Source organism: Erythrolamprus reginae, chromosome 12 (genome assembly GCF_031021105.1).
Source record: "Erythrolamprus reginae isolate rEryReg1 chromosome 12, rEryReg1.hap1, whole genome shotgun sequence".
NCBI classification, from domain to species: domain Eukaryota; kingdom Metazoa; phylum Chordata; class Lepidosauria; order Squamata; family Dipsadidae; genus Erythrolamprus; species Erythrolamprus reginae.
The window spans coordinates 24,036,719-24,058,462 of NC_091961.1; the positions used below are offsets into that span (position 1 = coordinate 24,036,719).

Below are 21,744 nucleotides of genomic sequence, written 5' to 3' on the forward strand. Positions count from 1 at the left end.
TCCAAGGATCTACTACTCTTTCAGTAAAATAATATTTTCTCATGTTGCTTTTGATCTTTCCCCCAACTAACTTCAGATTGTGTAATGCTTTCTATTCTATTCTATTCATCACCTATCTCCTCCCACTAATGACTGTGTCTGTAAATTTATTGCTTGTATCCTTACGATTTATATTGACTGGCTCCTAATATGATTTGATTGTTTATTTGTACCAGGGCTGTCATTAAGTGTTGTGCCACGTGATTCTTGACAAACATATCTTTTCTTTTATATACATTGAGAGCATATGCACCAAAGACAAATTCTTTGTGTGTCCAATCACATTTGGCCAGTAAAGAATTCTATTCTATTATATTATAAATTGAATCTGACCTACATGGATCCCTACAATGATATGGTTTATTAGTGTATAATGAGTACATTTGAGATGGCTGGTGGGCAGCAGGCAGGACGGGGTGGAACACAGTTCCACCGGCGGAAATGAAGATGTGTGTGCAGCTCCAGATGATTGGCAGTTGTTACTTCCTGGATTACTGGTTTCGGCTCAGCTCTCCTTGTTTTCCCTGCTGCTGCTGCTTCATCTACGCTCCTTGCTTTTTTCCTCTTTCCTCCTTCCTGGCCTTGGACGAGCTTCCCTCTCTCCTGCCTGGCTCCCCTCCAGCCTCACGCCACCACCTTTCGCCTAAGGTGCAAGTACAAAGCGTGGGTGGAAGCGGGACTGGCAGCATTTATGCTTCTGGCAGCTCCTGTTCGCCTAGATACCCAGCCTGAAATGGGGGGGGACGACCCAGGAAGGAGCGCACGGGAAACACGAAGCAACACTGGTAACGTTGTAAGTCAAGGACTTAACAGTTCACTTGAACGATGATGATCGTTCAAGCCACTCCTGCCTGATCACATGGCCAGCAAACCACTCCTACTCAGTCACATGACCATTAAGCCACACCCACAAAATAAGCCACATCCACAGTGTGGCAGTAAAACTTTTGGCTGCCCATTACTGCCGATGGGTATATGCCCGTCCTACAGATTTGTTGCACAATTATCTCTTAATAAGGACAGCTGCCATGACTTTCCACACCTGGGTTAAATCCCAAAGAGAGCCTCCTTTGCAAACATGATCATGATGGAGTTTTGGATAGCTAAACATTAGCAGCTGAAGAAGCTACAAGCATGAGGTAGAATGGGATTAGAATTAGAATAGAATAGAACAGAACACAACACAACAGAACAGAATGGAATAGAATTCTTTATTGGCCAGGCATGATTCGACCCATAAGGAATTTGTCTTTGGTGCAGATGCTCTCAGTGTACATAAAAGAAAAGATACATTTGTCAGGAATCATGAAGTGTGAATGAAATGAGATGTGAATGAAACAATAATGGCCTTCTTAGTTTACAATCCAAGGTGAGATTCAAGAAACTTCCAAAGAGATTTGGAAAAACTCTAAGGCACTCTGAAAATGAGGACAGAGGCCTAATATTACTAAAAACAAAACATCAAAAAACCCCATCCTCTGCCCTATGGATGAATCCTGAGCTTCCAAGTGAAGATTAGTTTGAGGAAAGTTGTAAGGCGGTAGAATGCCTGTGTTATGAATATTCCTTGCAACGCTTCAGGTCTAAACCTTCAATTATCTGGCAAAGCTCTTGCCCCTTTGGACTCTTGCCACGAAGGCTTTGCTCTGAGTTTTGGCTCGCAACAGGTTTATGAATTGTTTTCTGTAGGAATTCTTTCCATACCTCTGTTGTTTCTGAAAGTGTTTTTCTTCCCCGGGCCCTGCCTTCCTTTCGCCAGTCACCCCTGTATAAAAGTCAGCCTTCTCTTTTGCGAATTTGCCTCAAGGATTGGGCTGTGTCGGGAGGCACAGAATCTTGCTTGGGTCTTGGCTCAGCCACACCGACAGAGCCTGGAGCGATATGCCAGGAATGTAGCATAAAAATGAGGAAAGCTAAAACTGGCCTACTACCAAGGACAATATCGTGTAAGATATTAAAAACACAAGGCATCTGTCTCAGGTCTAGTCTAGACCTCTGGACAGAGACCAACGATTTTGTAGTGTAGAAGGCAGTGCCCCATTGCACTGTTGGATGGTAGTCATGCTTTGATTATGTTTGGGAACTATATTATAGTACCACCCTACCCTACCATTCTAGGAACTATATTATAGTACAGTGGTACCACTACCTAAGAATGCCTGTACTTATTGTTCTGCTGGGCTCTATGGTATGAGTCTCCTGAAAATTCAAGGGTACAAATTTCAGACACACACACACACACACACACACACACTTGAAAGTTAAAAAACAATGTTCTTTATCACAAAAATTCAAAAGAAACAAAGCACCCTTTTTGTATTGCAAAGAGCACTCGTCCCAAAACAACCTGGTAGTCTGTACAATCCTCTTAATCAGTCCTAAAGTACTTAGCTAGCAGCTGTGAAGGAACATCACAGCCCTCCTTCTTCCACGAAGTGAAACACACACACACACTTTGCTCTGCTTTGGTTTCAAAGTCGTGAAAAATCAACAAAGTCCGAAAACAGCAAGGCACGGTCCTGAAGAACAACGATCAGATAATCTTACACAACGGCCAAGCCAGTACGCTGCTATTTATATCAGCAGCTCTAATTATTGGAGCCCCACCCAAACACAGGTGGCCTCTCTTATCTCCTGTAATATTTCTTCAATTGGTCTCTTCGATGCATAATTCTGCGCATGCGTGGGTCTAACACTTCCTCATCCGAATCGACCGAAGATAATGGAGATTGGCTTCCTGGGCTGTGTGCCACACACCCCTCTTCCAAGTCTCCCCCAACTTCCTCTTCATCCGAGGAAACTGCACTACCTGACTCTGTCAGCAATAAAACAGGCCTATGACACGTTGATGCTTCCCCTGCATCCACCTCCACATTCTTTGGGGCAGGAACTGGGCCAAAGCCAACCACAACACTTATGAACTTTTCTAGATAAGAACCGGGTGTGCAAGATTTTTTTGCGTCTTCTCAATAACCATTTTCCACTTACAGACCCGAGCCTCTGAAACTGTAATCAGAAAAGGCAGGGAGAAGCCTCCGTGGGGCCTCTCTAGGAATCTCCTGGGAGGAAACAGGGCCGGAAAAGGCAGGGAGAAGCCTCCATGGAACCTCACTAGGAATCTCCTGGGAGGAAAAAGGGCCTCCACCCTCCCTGTGGTTTCCCCAATCACATGCATTATTTGCTTTTACATTAATTCCTATGGGAAACATTGCTTCTTCTTACAAACTTTTCTACTTAAGAACCTGGTCACGGAACAAATTAAGTTCGTAAGTAGAGGTACCACTGTATCTTTATATCTGTACAGGTACTACCCATTGAAGGGCTACCAAACTTTTTACTACCACATTGTGGGCGTGGATTATGGAGGACGCCCTGCATTTTCTTTCAACATCCTTCAGTGCAAATTGGGTGCTCTGGGGTGGAGTTCCATTTTTGCTACCCTACTGCATTCTCCTCCGTCTGGGCAGTAGCCCACCACTGGTACTACCAAAGGGCATGCCTACCAACATGATTAATTCTTCTATATATGACACATCTTTGTTGAATGTGGTCAACCCCTTCTCTTTCATGGCTAGCTTTCCAGTGCTGGGTTGCTACCGATATCCACGAATTGGTAGCAACCCATATCCACGAATCGGTAGTGGCGGTAGTGGAGGGCTCCTTGCACTCACCCCAGATGCTTCTGCGCATGCACGAAGCAGTAGCGACGGGATTTGCAACCTGTTCCTGCTTCAGACATTCTCAATATTTTTCCATAGCTGTCATTATTTAATATGCGGACGCCATGATTGAAATATCAGCCATCCTGTCTAACAACAGCACTCCTGAGCTGACTTTTGCATCATATATATTTCCAAGGGTCCTATTCTTTTTAATATGTTTGTGAGTGACATAGGGGAAGGTTTGGTAGGGAAGGTTTGCCTATTTGCCGATGACTCTAAAGTGTGCAATAGGGTTGATATTCCTGGAGGCATCTGTAATATGGTAAATGATTTAGCTTTACTAGATAAATGGTCAAAGCAATGGAAACTGCAGTTTAATGTTTCCAAATGTAAAATAATGCACTTGGGGAAAAGGAATCCTCAATCTGAGTATTGTATTGGCAGTTCTGTGTTAGCAAATACTTCAAAAGAAAAGGATTTAGGGGTAGTGATTTCTGACAGTCTCAAAATGGGTGAACAGTGCAGTCAGGCAGTAGGGAAAGCAAGTGGGATGCTTGGCTGCATAGCTAGAGGTATAACAAGCAGGATCCCGCTATATAGAATGCTGGTGAGACCACATTTGGAATACTGTGTTCAGTTCTGGAGACCTCACCTACAAAAAGATATTGACAAAATTGAACGGGTCCAAAGACGGGCTACAACAATGGTGGAAGGTCTTAAGCATAAAACGTATCAGGAAAGACTTAATGAACTCAATCTGTATAGTCTGGAGGACAGAAGGAAAAGGGGGGACATGATCGAAACATTTAAATATATTAAAGGGTTAAATAAGGTCTAGGAGGGAAGTGTTTTTAATAGGAAAGTGAACACAAGAACAAGGGGACACAATCTGAAGTTAGTTGGGGGAAAGATCAAAAGCAACATGAGAAAATATTATTTTACTGAAAGAGTAGTAGATGCTTGGAACAAACTTCCAGCAGACGTGGTAGATAAATCCACAGTAACTGAATTTAAACATGTCTGGGATAAACATATATCCATCCTAAGATAAAACACAGGAAATAGTATAAGGGCAGACTAGATGGACCATGAGGTCTTTTTCTGCCGTCAGACTTCTATGTTTCTATGTTTCTAAGTTGTCCTGGCCATAGGCTCCAGCAGATGGGTGGTGCTGAATGAAATAGCACTCCAAATGACGGATGGGGAAAGTTGCATCCACATGGTTATTTTTTCCATGTAGCAGAATGTTTAGCTCAGTCCAATCCAACTCAGTTATTTTCCCCCATCCATCACAAAAATCTTGTCGGCTCCAAATTCAGGGAGTTATCCATAAAGGAACTGTCTGGAGAAGGACGGCTTAGCTCTTCTGAACCTGGTAGGTTGCCAACACCAGGAGAGGTGCTCTTCTCCACAGATACAACGTGTAGCTCTTCTGCTCTAGGTTCTTGTGGCTTGCTCAAATTAAAGGGACCTATAAAGCCCTTCATGGCATTGGACCAGAATATCTCCGGGACCGCCTTCTGCCACACGAATCCCAGCGACCGGTTAGGTCCCACAGAATTGGCCTTCTCCGGGTCCCGTCGACTAAGCAATGTCGTTTGGTGGGACCCAGGAGAAGAGCCTTCTTTGTGGCGGCCCTGACCCTCTGGAACCAACTCCCTCCAGATATCAGAGTTGCCCCCACCCTCCTTGCCTTTTGCAAGCTCCTTAAAGCCCACCTCTGTCGTCAGGCATGGGGGAATTGAAATTTCTCTTCCCCCTAGGCTTATAGAATTTATACATGGTTTGCTTGTATGTATGAGTGGTTCTTTAAATTGGAGGTTTTTAGATTATTTTTAATATTAGATTTGTTTACATTGTCTTTTTATATTGTTGTTAGCCGCCCCGAGTCTTCGGAGAGGGGCAATCAAATCAAATCAAATCAAACCAAACCAAACCAAACCAAACCAAACCAAACCAAACCAAACCAAACCAAACCAAACCAAACCAAACCAAACCAAACCAAATCAAATCAATAAATTGAAGACCCCATAAGTTTGGCTCACTGGTTAGCAGTGATGGGCTGCCAAAAATTTTACTGCCACACTGTGGGCATGGCTTATTTTGTGGGTGTGGCTTGATGGTCATGTGACCAGGTAGGAGTGGCTTGCCAGCCATGTAACCAGGTGGGAGTGGCTTGATAATCATGTGACTGGGGTGGCTTAAAGGTCATGTGATTGGGTGGGAGGGAGTAGCATACTGACCAAGATAGGTTTTCAAATAGGTGCTTGGACTCTTTTTTCAGTTGATAAAGTCACATTATTTGAATAGTCACAAAAAGGACAAATGATAGACAGCATTATTGGTTGAGGAGCACAATAACATTTTAAGGTTTTGTACTGAACCCACATGGTTTGGTATGAGAACAGATTAGGCAAGTAGCTCAATTTCTTTAATTGCTATAAAGATTCTGTTCTAGATAATGATGAAAATGATTAAAGCATTTATGGGTAAAAACATACCATTTAATTATTTCCTATTTTAAAAGTAATTAAGGATCATACTAAGTTACTGGAGAAGAAAGGACAATAAAAAAACTATTAAGTGTTCAATAAATAGTGCATAAACTTACTACTCCCACTGCAATCCTCCACCCGTGGGGGCAGCAGCGCATTACTGGTGGTTAGGTAGAAGGACAAAAATTTCTGATTCAATTTGCAACTGCGTTGAATGCCAGTTTAAGATCAAGCTTTTGCAGCTGTGAGAAGGCGGTGTAAGCTGAGCTTCTAGCCTGGGTATAACTCCTGCTTTAATGTCTCTTTCTCCTGTTTGATATCTAGGAGGCTCTTTCTGTGGTGAGTGAAGATCAGTCACTCTTTGATTCTTCCTACGGAGCTGGCGCTCACCTTTCCAAAGCAGACATGACAGCCTCAGGGAACCCAGATTATGGCCAACCACACAAGATCAACCCTTTACCTCCCCAGCAAGAGTGGATCAATCAGCCAGTCCGCGTCAATGTTAAGAGGGAATACGATCATGTGAATGGATCCAGGTAAGGATGGACAAAGTGCCTATCTGCAGCATTATTTTATTTTATTTTATTTTATATTTTATTTTATATTTTATTTTATTTTATTTTATTTTATTTTATTTTTTTATTTTATTTTATTTTATTTTATTTTATTTTATTTTATTTTATTTTATTTTTTATTTTATTTTATTTTATTTTATTTTATTTTATTTTATTATTTTATTTTATTTTATTTTATTTTATTTTATTATTTTATTTTTTTATTTTATTTTTTATTTATTTATTTATTTATTTATTTATTTATTTATGCACTATTATTTATTTATTTATTTATTTATTTATTTATTTATTTATTTATTTATTTATTTATTTATTTATTTATTTATTTATTTATTTATTTATTTATTTATTTATTTATTTATTAGACTTGTATGCCGCCCCTCTCCGCAGACTCGGGGCGGCTCACAACAGTAAATTGAGACATCTTATCAGGGCTACAAATAGCCAGTCAGCCTCCAGAGGGCAGCAAAGATATACAGATATTTATAACTTTGCTGCCATCTAGAGGCAGTAAGAGTTTTGTATCTCAGATGCAACTAGTCATCCTACTTACTGTAAGTGGATATATGCAGCTTGATGACACAGGGAAGCTTGGATCTCAGAAAGATTATAAGAATGGGGCATGTTATATATTATGAGTCTGGGCTCTCTTCCGTTCATTAATTTTTCACATAGAGACGCTCTGTCTTTCTCTTCTACACACACACAAATGCACAAACAAATCCATTCATAAAATCACTACCAAGAGAAATGATAGGAAAGCAATTTTCTCTTGTAATTTACTGGCTAATCAACAGTAAGTCATATTGATATGTACTGTATAGATATTACTCAAAACATGCATTTGACAGATTTGACTCAAAACATGCATTTACCATTTAACGATACTTTTAGCCCATGATCCAAGAACTGTACCAGAATCCTGACTTCTTCTCCCTTTGCAATCATGCTCTTTAACCTTCTGTGACATCCCTATTCAGGGTGTCACAGGAGCAGGGGGTTGGACTAGAAGTTTGTTTGTTTGTTTTTTTGTTTGTTTGTTTGTTTGTTTGTTTGTTTGATTGATTGATTGATTGATTGATTGATTGATTGATTGATTGATTGGATTTGTATGCCGCCCCTCTCCGTAGACTCGGGGCGGCTAACAACATTAATAAAAACAGCATATAAACAATCCAATATTAAAACAGTTAAAAACCCTTATTATAAAACCAAACATACAGACAGACATACCATGGTACGTCTGTATGTATGTTTGTTTAGAAAATGGGGTTGTTTTTTTAAAATATTTTTAAACTGTAATTTAGATTTGTTGTAAATTGTTTCACTTTGTTGTGAGCCACCCCGAGTCTGCGGAGAGGGGCGGCATACAAATCTAAATAATAAATAAATAAATGAATGAATGAATGAATGAATGAATGAATGAATGAATGAATGAATAAATAAATAAATAAATGCATAAAATTGTAAAGGCCTAGGGGGAAAGAGTATCTCAGTTCCCCCATGCCTGGTGGCAGAGGTGGGTTTTAAGAAGCTTACGAAAGGCAAGGAGGGTGGGGGCAATTCTAATCCCTAGGGGAGTTGGTTCCAAAGGGCCAGGGCCACCACAGAGAAGGCTCTTCTCCTGGGTCCCACCAAGCGACATTGTTTAGTTGACGGGACCCGGAGAAGACCCACTCTGTGGGACCTAACTGGTCGTTGGGATTCGTGCAGCAGAAGGCGGTCCCTGAGATAATCTGGTCCGGTGCCATGAAGAGCTTTAACGGTCATAACCAACACTTTGAATTGTGACCGGAAGTTCTCCAAGGTCCCTTCAAATTCATATTCTATTCTATTCTATTGTACTCTACTCTACTCTCGCCTTATCTATGCTATGCCATGCCATGCCATATTCCATTCCATATTCTATTCTATAGTCAATTCCATACTCTATTCTACACCTATTCTATATTCTATTACATTCCACAGTGTTGTACTCACTGTACAGTCTATTCTATTCTATTCCATTCCATTCCATTCCATTCCTATTATTTTTATTTCATTCCCAATCTACCTGATATGAACAAATTAAGCAGCAGTGCCCACAGGCAGGTCAGAAAGGAATAGCTGCTATATTATGGGGACTATGTAATTCTGGGCATGCCAAACTGGTTTAAAACTATTGCCACCCAAGGGGGAAGCAGATAAATATTTGCGAATGTAGGTCTGGATTGGATTATTACTGCCGTTCTTGTTTCACAAAGATGTCCTCAAGACAGCTGGGACAAATGTTTCATTGATTAATTTACTTTGGAGATTGAACAGGTCATGAAGATGGAAGGACAAATAAATTTAAGATAATTTCAAGAGAGGCTATAGGAATTAAACTCTTTTTATGATGCTTGAGTAAGGTGAAGAGTAGCTATTTTGCACGATGAAGGATCCCTCATTTTTTCAAAATTTTAAATAGTCTATAACAGTGATGGCAAACCTATGGCATGGGTGCCAGAGGTGGCATGCAGAGCCATATCTGCTGGCACACAAGCTGTTGCTCTAGTTTAGCTCCAATGTGCATGTATGTGCCAACCATCTGATTTTTGGCTCACACAGAGGCTCTGGGACAACGTTTTGGGCTTCCGGAGACCCTCCAGGGGGATGGGGAGGGCATTTTTACCCTCCTCCAGCTTCAGGGAATCCTTTGGATCCTGAGAAGGGCGAAATACAAGACTATTGGGCCCACCAGAAGTTGGGAAACAGGCCATTTTTGGCCTCCAGAGGGCCTCCGGGGGGGGAGCTGTTTTCACCTTCCCCAGGCATTGAATTATGAGTGTGGGCTCTTGTGCATATGCGATAGTGTGTCCGCATGCTCTTTTGGCACTCAAGGAAAAAAAGGTTCATCATCACTACTCTAGAAAGTTGGATTATTGATGTGGCATTTCTCTATTGCCAATGTAAGTGCATCAACCATCTCCAAGTTTTCTTCTAAAGGATCAGCTTGGAGATAAAAGAAAAAATAGAACGGGGTTAAAAGAAACCCATCAGTTTTATGGTTTGGGTTCATAGCGGAATAGCGGATATAGTTGTAATGAGCTTTTCTAAAAACCAGTTCAGTCATTGTTCCTCCCACCTCATGTGTGTGGTTTAATTCATCTTGACCTTTTCTCTGGCTTATGTCATTTCCCCATGAGTGATTACATAGCATCTCGGTAGCATCATTCATTCATTAACATGCAGTGATGTAACACAGGTCCTCCTTACTGTTATTTTGGGAGAACAATAGTTGTACGATTCTACAGGCTCATCTACCGTTCCTATTTGCCGTAGCCTGAAGATGTTTCATGAACTATTTTTAAAAGAGGTAGGCCTTGTTATTTGTGTTGGGCGAACCGAACCTGCAAAGTTCGGGTTCCTACCGAACTTTGCGCAGTTCGGTATGCTGAACCCGAACCCGAATTTTTGCAAAAGTTCGGCAAAAGTTCAGGTTCGGGAGAGCGCCAGGAAGCGCCGCCGTCCAGCTGTCACCTTCCGAAACAGCCGGGGCGCTTCTGGCACTCTCCCGAACCCGAACTTTTGCCAAACTTCTGGGTTCAGCATTCGGGAGACCGCTGAGAAGCGCCCCGGCTGTTTCGGAAGGTGACAGCTGGGCGGCGGCACTTCCCAGAACAGCCGGGGAGCTGTCGGCCAATCGGGAGGCAAAAAAGGAGGTGGGGAATCCCACAAGGAGATTCCAGGGGCGGAGCTTTGACGTCACTGAGACGTCCTTCCTGGCCAGCTGAAATGGCCCATTGTCCCCTCCCTGATGGAGACAGCCTATATTGGTCTTAGCTGTTTTAATTTTTAAAAGTGGAAACAGGTACCCCGCCCCCCCCGATGTCCATACTGCTCCCAACCTGCTGGCCTTCTGCAAGGCCATGAAGACTTGGCTTTGCTAGCAGGCCTGGAGGCCATGAATTGTACATCGTTCATGGCCAAACTTTATGAATGGCGTGTATGTATAAGATTTGACAGGGTTTTTTTTTATTTAAATGGGTTTTTATCACGGGGTTAGTTTTAGAGATTATATTCGACTTTTTATTGTTTGTATCTTTTGTACTGTATCATATTATTTTGTAAGCCACCCTGAGTCCTTTGGAATTGGGCAAAATAGAAGTCGAATGAATGCATGAATGAATGAATGAATGAATGAATGAATGAATGAATGCATGCATGCATGAATGAATGAATGAATGAATACATGTATACATATATGTTTGTATGTGTGCATGTATGTATGTGTGTATATGTATGAGTATACTATGTATGTATGTATGTATGTATGTATGTATGTATGTATGTATGTATGTATGTATGTATACCATTTGTGGCCAGCTTTTAAGTGCCTAATACACCTTAGCTAATTTATACAACAAATGTGGCAACCTTGTTTATTCCTTTCCCTAATAGTATCAAACTGAATATAGACCTCACAGCTTATGGATTGTAATTTTAGTAGAATTGACAATGCCTAATTGATAGGCTGGATTTTATCGTAGATTTGATCTGTCATTTATCATTTTATCCTACAACTTTTGATTGTGTATTCACTGAGTGTTTTTATTTCTTTTGGTCTATGACTGTAATAATAAATTTGAACTTTGAACTTGAATGAATGAACGAATGAATGAATGAATCGATGAATGAATGAATGAATGAATGAATGAATAAATAAATGAATAAATAAATAAATAAATAAATAAATAAATAAATAGGGTTTCAATCAAAGGGAATATTTCTAGCTCAGGGTTGAAAGGAGAATTTCTTGTTGCTCACTGAGTGTAGTTGTTTTCTGGCAGACGTTTCATTACCCAAGATGATGATGATGATGATGATGATGATGATGATGATGATGATGATAATGATAATGATAATGATAATGATAATGATAATAATAATAATTTATTAGATTTGTATATCGCAATACAATATAAATACAAATCTAATGTTAAAAACTTTTTAAAAAACTAACTTAAAATACATTGTTATAAAAACAAGTAACATCATCGGTGCTATTCTAGCATGGATGATATACAGGTGGGGGTTCCACTTACCTGCCGCTACCGGCATGCTCTTCTGGACCATTGTGGGCATGCCCGTGCCCATCGGTGCGAGATTCAGCTTCTGCACATGAGCAGCAAGCAAAATCTCACATGAGGACACTCTCGTGTGAGAGCTTTTGCCCATTTTCGATGATTTCTTTGCTTCTGCGCATGTGCAGAAGCAAACACCCACTAAAAATTGGTGAAATCTCGCATGCGAGACCGTTCTCACGTGAGATTCTGCCTGCCGAAGTAGACCCAGACAGGGTGAAATAGATAAATCTATCACCTGGTAGCACTTAATGGCATTCTGTCCTGTCTCCTCATGTTGGCCTGTTGGCAATCAAATTGTGCTTTGAAAAAATGCATGGTCGGCAGCTTAAACTGCTGGCCGAAATTGCCCCCGGAGCCGGGCGACGCTTCTGTCGGCTCTAACTTCCGGTTTCCGGTGAAACCGGAAGTTAGGCTTTTGGCAGCGTGCCAAGGAGGTGCGCTGCTTGCTGGGCTTTGGGGGAGGTCGTGGATCACCCTATTTAAGGGCGGTCCGAACAGGACCTCCTCCTTGCTCGGCTGGACTCCGAAGCGAACACCCGCCCGCCCTCCACTATCAACAGTGTGTCTGAAAGAGGTGACTTCGGGGCCGAATAGGAATTTTTTGCGGCTTCCCCTTTAGAGGTGGCCGTTTTTTCACCTGACGGTAAGGATGGAATGGTTAGGGGGTACGGCGTACATAGATTTTAGATTTAGGCTCCCCTCTGGTCACTGGGGTTGGCAGGTTAGGGGCGGAAATGGACAGTAGGAGCAACTGTGCATGCTCCTTTGGGCATCTTTTTAAAAGGAGATGGACCGCCTCTCTCCAGGAACTAGAGGTTATCACAACGTCGGGGATTGCAGAGAGGATACCCATGGGACTCACCGGATCCAATTTCCCTTGGGGGATTGGAGGGTGAGCTCCTCCCACACGCCAAGGGGCGTGGCTCGTATCCAGGTGAAGGTGGCTACCTTCACCTGGTTCAGCAAGGAGTTATGCCCAATGTTGCCAAGGAAGGTTCTGGCAGGAATTTCTGCCCCATTAGTTTTTTGGCCTCTGCAGGTCCCTTGTTATAGTTGAATTTGAATATTTAAATTTACGTATTTAAAGTTACGTTATTTAAATTTATGTTAATTTAATAAAGTGACCCTATATTTAATCCATACCATGTCTCAGCGTCTTTACTCCGCTTCCGGGGCAAATATGTAATCCCCTAAATGGTACTAGATATTTTGTAGTCCAAAATCATTATAGTTTTTAACAACTAACACAAAGAATGTCTGTCACCCATGAGAAATTAGTTCTTCTCTCTCTCTCTCTCCCCCTCCCTCCCTGTCTCTTTCTTCCCTTTTTTCTCCTTCCCTTCCCTCCCTTCTTTCATTCTTTCCTTCCTCTCTTTCTCAATCTTTCTCTCTTTCTTCTTTCTTTCTCCCTCTCTTTTTCACTCTCCTTGCTCCTGCTGTTGCTTAAAACTTAAAACTTTTGCTTAAAACTTTTTCTGCCTGCCACGGGGACATTAAAACGATCCGCAATTTGCTTCTCTAAAGACCGCCTTTGGTTCCATGCCTGGAAAAACAGTAGGCAGGATCGTACAACCTTAAGTTCTAACATGTGTAAGTTATACATCTTATTTCCATTCCCAAGCAGTCCTTCGTCCCAAAAAGACATGAGGAAAAAATTACCGTCTGCCTCTGAATATCTCGGCAGAAAGTTTATCTCCCAGCCATGATAACTAGGCTAGAATAATTCTGCCTCTGTGCCTTAGCAAACAAATTTAAAGTTCTCTGTTGGAAAATCCTCCCAGGCTTGTTCAGCAGATGGAATTGAACCATGCAGGCATGTCCTTCTTCTGCTTACTGAGTGGACTGGATTCTTTCAGAGCTTGTTTTTCTTGTGGCTGTTGTTTGGGTCAAGTGACATCATTCATGAATGCAAAGAAAATGTCATAGATGAAACATCACAATAGGATCGAGATATCTATGGGACCGTCTCTTGCCGCACATCTCCCAGAGACCAATAAGAGCCCACAGAGTTGGCCTCCTCCGGATCCCGTCGACTAAGTAATGTAGGTTGGCGGGACCACAGGGGAGAGCCTTTTCTGTGGCGGCCCTGGCTCTATGGAACCAACTACCGCCTGATGCCCAGACTGCTTCCAGGATTGTTAGTCTATTTTCGTAGGATATTCTGTTTCGAGTGGAGGAGTGAAGGGCTCTTCTGGTGAAGTATCTTTGGACATTTTCAAGGGTGTTGATGTCCGAGATGTGGTATGGGTTCCAGACAGATGAGCTGTATTCAAGGATGAGTCTGGCAAAAGTTTTGTAGGCTCTGGTGAGTAGCGTGAGATTGCCACAGCAGAAGCTGCGTAGGATCAGGTTAACAACTCTAGAAGCCTTTTTGGCGATATTGTTGCAGTGGGCTTTAGCACTTAGGTCATTTGATATTAGTATTCCAAGGTCTTTTACTGAGTGAGGGTTGGCTGTAAGATTTAATGCTTAATCCACTCATCTGTCAGATCAGTAAAAGAACAGTAGGAATAAGCAACTCAGTTGCCCATTATGTGAGTTCAGTAATATAGGGGAAGATATTTATGTACTTGAGTAATCATCCACTAAGGGCTTTAAAGATACTATTATAAGTACGATACACATTGTTGATACATTTTTTTATCCCTGGTGCAGATACACAGAACTATGATTTGGGTGCATTTACTCCTTGACTTATAACCACAAATGAACCCAAGATTTAGGTTGCTAAGCAAGACAGGTGTTAAGTGAATCTTTCTTGTCACAGCTGCTAAACATATCACTGCAGTTCACTTAGTAACATGGTTGTTAACCCTGCTATGCTGTTCAAAAAAACTCCCTAATCTTATGTTCCGGGTCTATTTGACCCGGACTGAAAATTGATCATTTTAGGTACTTATATTTGGTCTTTTTGAAAGCTTTTTTCACTTGGAAACAAGTTGGAACATTTCTGAACATAATGATATGAAAATTGAACTGGAATAATTGATGCATACTTGTTTATTTTGCACATAAAAGTCTCCCCCCCCGTGTTCAATTATTTCAAGGCCAAGGGGGGGTGGCCCTTTTGTGACAAAAATAAACAAATAAGAATCATTTTTTTCAGTTCATTTATATTTTTCTCATGTTCAGGATTGTTCAATTTAGTATATCAAAACTTTTTTGGGGAAATTCCTTAGAGATTTGTAGCCTAAAAAAAATATAAATTGACATGAAATTCAGAAAACATGGGGGGAGGGGCTTTTTGATCAAAATAAAAATATAAGCCTCAATTTTTTCAGTTCAATTTTCATATCATTATGTTCATAAATGTTCAAACTAGTTTTCCAGTGGAAAAAGTTTTTAAAAAGACCAAATTCAAGTACCTAAAAAAAATCATTTTGGTCTGGGTCTATATGACCCGAAACAGAGTCAACGTGATTTTTTTTTTTGCCCAGAAAATTTTTTTTCCCCACCCCCCCAAAAAAAATTATCATAGAGAGAACCCCCGAAATGATGAAAAGTCATGAAATTTCAACTTTCAGATATGCAGGGAAAATTTTTTACAGGGACTCAAACTTGGCTTCGGGTCACATACGACCCGAACAGAATAGCAGGGTTAAGTGAATTTGGCTTCCCTGTTGACTTTGCTTGTCAGAAGGTCAGAAAAATCAATTTCACGACCCGAGGGCACTGCAATCACCAAAAATAAGAATCAATTGGCAAGCAACTGAGTTTTTGATCAAGTGACCATGAGGATACTGTACTGGCCACAAGTGCGAAAAATACTCAACCATTACTGTTTTTGGTGCTGCTGCGACTTCAAACTGTCACTAAATGAATGGTTGGAAGTCAACTGTTATTTCCATCATAAAGAAACACATTCCTTTGGCTTTAACGTGTAGTGTTGGCCAAGGGATCCAGAAACCAAAAAGCAAAGCTGGGATAACATTGTTCTGGCAACTGTGTTTATATTTCAGGGAATCTCCAGTGGATTGCAGTGTTAGCAAATGCAACAAACTGGTTGGCGCTGGTCCAGAAGCCAACCCTTTGAATTATGGCACCTACATAGATGAGAAGAATGGACCTCCCCCTCCCAACATGACCACCAATGAAAGAAGAGTCATTGTTCCAGCAGGTAGGAAGCAATTTATTTATTTATTTATTGGATTTGTATGCCGCCCCTTTCCAGAGACTCGGGGCGGCTAACAGCGACAATAAAACAGTGTACAATAGTAATTTGGTATTGATGATTAAAAATCAATTAATATAAAAACCAAACATACATACATACATACATACCATGCATAGAATTGTAAAGGCCTAGGGTGAAAGAGGATCTCAATTCCCCCATGCCTGGCGGCAGAGGTGGGTTTTAAGTTGTTTACGAAAGGCAAGGAGGGTGGGGGCAGTTCTAATCTCTGGGGGGAGTTGGTTCCAGAGGGCCGGGGCCGCCACAGAGAAGGCTCTTCCCCTGGGTCCCGCCAGGCGACATTGCTTAGTTGACGGGACCCGGAGAAGATCCACTCTGTGGGACCTAACTGGTCGCTGGGATTCGTGCAGCAGAAGGCGGTCCCTGAGGTAATCTGGTCCTGTGCCATGAAGGGCTTTATAGGTCATAACCAACACTTTGAATTGTGACCGGAAACTGATCGGCAACCAATGCAGATTGCGGAGTGTTGGTGTAACATGGGCATATTTGGGAAAGCCCATGATTGCTCTCGCAGCTGCATTCTGCACGATCTGAAGTTTCCGAACATTTTTCAAAGGTAGCCCCATGTAGAGAGCGTTACAGTAGTCACGCCTCCAGGTGATGAGGGCATGAGTGACTGTGAGCAGTGACTCCCGGTCCAAGTAGGGTCGCAACTGGTGCACCAGGCGAACCTGGGCAAACGTCCCCCTCGCCACAGCTGAAAGATGTTTCTCTAATGTGAGCTGTGGATCGAGGAGGACGCCCAAGTTGCGAATGATAATGATGATGATGATGATGATGATGGTCATGGTGATGGTGATGGTGATAATGATGATGATAATATTGTGATATGAAATACAGCATAGCAATCTCATTTGTGTATTACTTTTTTGTGAATAAAATAATAATAAATAATAATAATAATAATAATAATAATAATAATAATAATAATAATAATAATAATAATAAATCTAAAAAAAATCAAGCTGCAACGACTCTGGCATAAGCTCGTGAAAAGTGGTCCCAGTGGTACTTGGCATGCTGGGCGCAGTACCAAAGGATCTCAGTGGACATTTGAAAACCATCGGAATTGACAAAATCGCTATCTGTCAATTGCAAAAGGCCGCTTTACTGGGATCGGCAAACATAATTCGCCGCTACATCACGCAGTCCTAGGTGCTTGGGAAGCGCTCGAGTGGTGATGAAATACGAAATCCAGCATAGTGATCTCGTTTGCTGTATTGTACTGACATAATAATAATAATTAATAATAATAATAATAACAACAACAACAGAGTAGGAAGGGACCTTGGAGGTCTTCTAGTCCAACCCCTTGCTTAGGCAGGAAACCCTATACTATTTCAGACAGATGGTTATCCAACATCTTCTTAAAAACTTCTAGTGTTGGAGCATTCATGACTTCTGGAGGCAATCTTTTCCACTGGTTAATTATTCTAACTGTCATGGAATTTTTCCTAAGTTCTAAGTTACTTCTCTCCTTATTTATCTTCCACCCATTATTTCTTGTTCTACCCTCAGGTGTTTTGGAGAATAGTTTGACTCCCTCTTCTTTGGGGCAGCCCCTGATGTATTGGCACCCTGCTATCATGTCTCCCCCTAATCCTTCTTTCCAATACAGTGGAACCCCGACATAAGAGCTGCTCTACTTAAGAGCAACTCGAGATAAGAGCTGGGAGGGGAGAGATATTTTTGTTCTACTTACAAGCCCAAATTCGAGATACAAGCGCCAAGGAGCTGTCTCCTGAAGCCAAACGCTAACTTCCGCGTTCGGCTTCAGGAGACAGCCGCGAAGCGGCGCGCGTGTTTTAAAAGGTTGCAGCCGGCCTGGGGGGCTTGGGGGGTGCTTGCAGCTTTCTTTCTTGCTCTTTTTCTTTCTCTCTTTTACCTTCCCTTCCTCTATTTCTTCTTTTCTTTCTCCTTCCCACCTTCTTCCCTCCCTCCCTCCCTTCACTCATTCCTCTCTTACTCTCCCCTTTCATAAGTTTCCTTGCTTCCTTCCTCTGTTCCTGTCCCTTCCCCTTTCTTTCTTTCTTTCTTTCTTTCTTTCTTTCTTTCTTGCTCTTTTTCTTTCTCTCTTTTACCTTCCCTTCCTCTATTTCTTCTTTTCTTTCTCCTTCCCACCTTCTTCCCTCCCTCCCTCCCTTCACTCATTCCTCTCTTACTCTCCTCTTTCATAAGTTTCCTTGCTTCCTTCCTCTGTTCCTGTCCCTTCCCCCTTTCTTTCTTTCTTTCTTTCTTTCTTGCTCTTTTTCTTTCTCTCTTTTACCTTCCCTTCCTCTATTTCTTCTTTTCTTTCTCCTTCCCACCTTCTTCCCTCCCTCCCTCCCTTCACTCATTCCTCTCTTACTCTCCCCTTTCATAAGTTTCCTTGCTTCCTTCCTCTGTTCCTGTCACTTCCCTCTTTCCTTCCTTCCCACCCTCCGTCCATTCATTCACCCATTCCTCTCTTGATCACTTAAAGCCGGTCCCTGGTGCAAAAAGGGTTGGGGACCTCTGTCCTACAGGATTGGGTGGCAGAGAAGTTGAACATATGTAAATTTAAAAGTTTAAGAAAGTTTACAAGTTAAGTGAAAGAAACTTCATTATTCATTTATATGTACATGTACATTTCTTCATTAAAAACATGTCTTTCTGCATAATTTAGACTAACTTTGTGAGTTTTTTGAGGGCTGGAACCAATTAAAATTATTTACATTAATTCCTATGGGGAAAAGTCGTTCGAGATAAGAGCTGCTCGACTTAAGAGCCCAGGTCCGGAACGAATTAAACTCGTATCTCGAGGTACCACTGTACCTCATTTCCTTTTGAGTGTTTTCACCTTTGAAGAAATTTGGTCTTGAAATCAATTCTTACCCCTCCCCCCCCCCAAAAAAATAATAATAATCATGCAAACAAATCAGCATGAGGTGAGTTGACTCTTTGACATTGTCAAGAGTTGAGTCTTCAGAAACGGATAGCTGACTCATCTTCAGCAAGGAGATATAGGCATTACTACGAATTACTCATAGCGCAATCTTGGCCAGAAATAAATCTCAGTAGGCGCGAACGGGGCTTACCCGTTAAGTAAATGTGTGTAACACATTGCAGCTGAAAGTCTTATGTCGTGCACAATTCCTTACATCTCACATTGTAGCAATTGTGCACTTTTTTTGGTAAAGTTGTATGCTTTGTGCAAGACAGACAGCTGTACAAATTGGATCAAGGAATCAAAATGACTATTGGATAAAGGGGAAAAAAAATTCTTCCAGGAATGTCGAGCTGTAAGTGAAAGTAAAATTAGAATTGCAAGAATTAGAGATCATAAATTGTAGGAAGAAACTAGGCAAATCTGTTGGAGATTTGCCTATTATTGTAATATATTGTATTTAGTTCTTGCTCTTTGCCTCTCTCTCTCTTTCTTCTTTTTCTGTTTTTTTGGCCAGAGTTGTGGATTTTTGATTTTTTAAAAATGAGAAAAATAGCACAGCATGCAGATAAAAATGCAGACGTTAATGACAAATAACACTGTTAAAAAAAGTATATATGAAGTTTAATAGAAACCTCCCTTAAAAAATGTGTTATATTAGATAATATTTTTAAAATAAAACCCTACACATTCTATTTTCAATAATTAAAAATCTGCAAAATGTGTTTGTGTGTGGGAGAGCAAATATTGTCTAATATTTTCCAGTAAGCAAAACCCCCCAGCAAAATGTTATTTAAGGAACCTTTTTTTTCTAGACCTCAGCAAATAATATCCATATAAATGTTTATGAATGTTTATTTATATGCTCATAAAGACATCTTCTGAAATAGATCAGCTTTGACAAAGTATCACATTGTAATAAAAAAGGATATGACCTCTGGATCTGCTTTTTAGCTAGCTAGCAATAAGATTGACATTGTTCCTGGGAAATAGGACATTTCTCCAACATTTTCAATTTGATTCATTTCAAAATCCACCCTGGCCGTTTCAGGTTTATGGTTTCCTTGTGTCCAAAATGATCTTTTTCAGTCGTTCTGGGGTAAACCATCTCTGTTTTGACTTTAAGATCCTCTGCTTCAAACTTGAAACACTTGAAACTAGAAAAATCTCTTTCAGGAATGAGATTAACGGTTTCAAGCAAGAAATGTTTGAAGCTATGAATTGTGAATGTGAATATGAAGTTTCATATCTGAATGTATTCAGATATGAAACAGTGGACCAAGTCGTGATATGACATCATCCATGCAATGGTGAAATCCAATTTTTTTTAAATTACCGGTTCTATGGGCATGGCTTGGTGTGGCTTGGTGGGTGTGGCTTGGTGGGCGTGGCTGGGGAAGGATACTGCAAAATCTCCATTCCAATTTCCAATCTCCATTCTGAAAGAGGACGCCGCAGCGGCGCTGCAAGCAAAGGGAGGTCCTTTCACGTAAAAATAAACATGTTTATTTTTACATGAAAGGACCGTCCTTTGCTTGCAGCGCCGCTGCAGCGTCCTTTTTCTTAAAAATAACAATGTTTATTTTTACGTGAAGACCTCCCTTTGAAGGAGCTGGGGAATCCCTCCCACAAAGAGATTCCGGAGGCGAAGCCTTGACGTCATTGGCAGGTTGCTAAGGACGCCAAGGTGATCACTTCCTGGATTCCATGGAATCTAGGAAGTGATCACCTTGGTGTCCTTAGCAACCTGCCGGTATACGTGATGTCAAAGCTCCGCCCCCGAAATCTCTTGGTGGGATTTCCCGTTCGGGTTCAGGTTCGAGTTTGGTTTGGGTTCAGCCGAATTTTACCTAAAGTTCGTCCGAACTTGCCGAACTCGAACACCGTTGGGTTCGCCCATCACTAGTAGTCAGTAGAGGGGGTGTGAATAAGTGCATTGACGTGTCTATCAACCCTGTCATTGTATTTTTATTCTATTCTTGTTTTCGTTTGTGTTGACAAATTCCAAAAATGAAGTAAAATGAAGTGAAGTGAAGTAACGAAAAATAAAGTAACGTAACATAACATATAGTAAAGTAAAGTAAAATGACGAAAAGTAAAATAAAATAATAAAATAAGATAAGATAAATAAAATAAATAAAATAAATAAATAAAATAAATAAAATAAATAAAATAAATAAAATAAATAAAATAAATAAAATAAATAAAATAAATAAAATAAATAAAATAAATAAAATAAATAAAATAAATAAAATAAATAAAATAAATAAAATAAATAAAATAAATAAAATAAATAAAATAAATAAAATAAATAAAATAAAATAAAATAAAGTAAAATAAATAATAAAATAATCCTGAAGAGCAACTGCTAGGATGGACAATAATGGACTTCAGGAAGAATGAATGAATTAATAAGATTTCTCCAGCCCTGTGTTCTTGAAATGTGTTGGATTTGAACTCCCATCATTCACCATTAAAATGATTTGGAAATTGGCTATTGGCTGAATTCTCACATATTAGAGTTTGGGGAAAAGCAGTAAGACATTTCTCTGTCTTCCAGTTTTATGACCTTGCCAGTAACGATGACCTAATAATAGCATCATGTACTTGGTCCCCAAAGGAACAGTCAGCCACAGAATGATGACTTAGAGAGATTTTTGGCGTGATCCAACAACAACCTTCCCCCCTTATACACACACACACACCTGTTTTATATACAATCCTAATCTGCACCATTGTCCTGTTCTTAAAATCAGCACCATTTATTA

The 21,744-nt window shown here is 40.7% G+C and overlaps 1 protein-coding gene across 2 annotated transcripts in view; it reads left to right on the forward strand.

Moving 5' to 3' along the window:
* Positions 1–21,744, forward strand: part of FLI1 (Fli-1 proto-oncogene, ETS transcription factor) — a 145,211-nt gene that overhangs the window by 87,838 nt on the left and 35,629 nt on the right. For both annotated transcript variants that reach the window (XM_070765187.1, XM_070765186.1), the window contains exons 2-3: positions 6,521–6,732; positions 15,839–15,996. In XM_070765187.1, coding sequence (XP_070621288.1) covers positions 6,602–6,732; positions 15,839–15,996 — 289 coding nt within the window. In that variant the 5' untranslated portion in view covers positions 6,521–6,601. The remainder of the gene's footprint in view (positions 1–6,520; positions 6,733–15,838; positions 15,997–21,744) is intronic.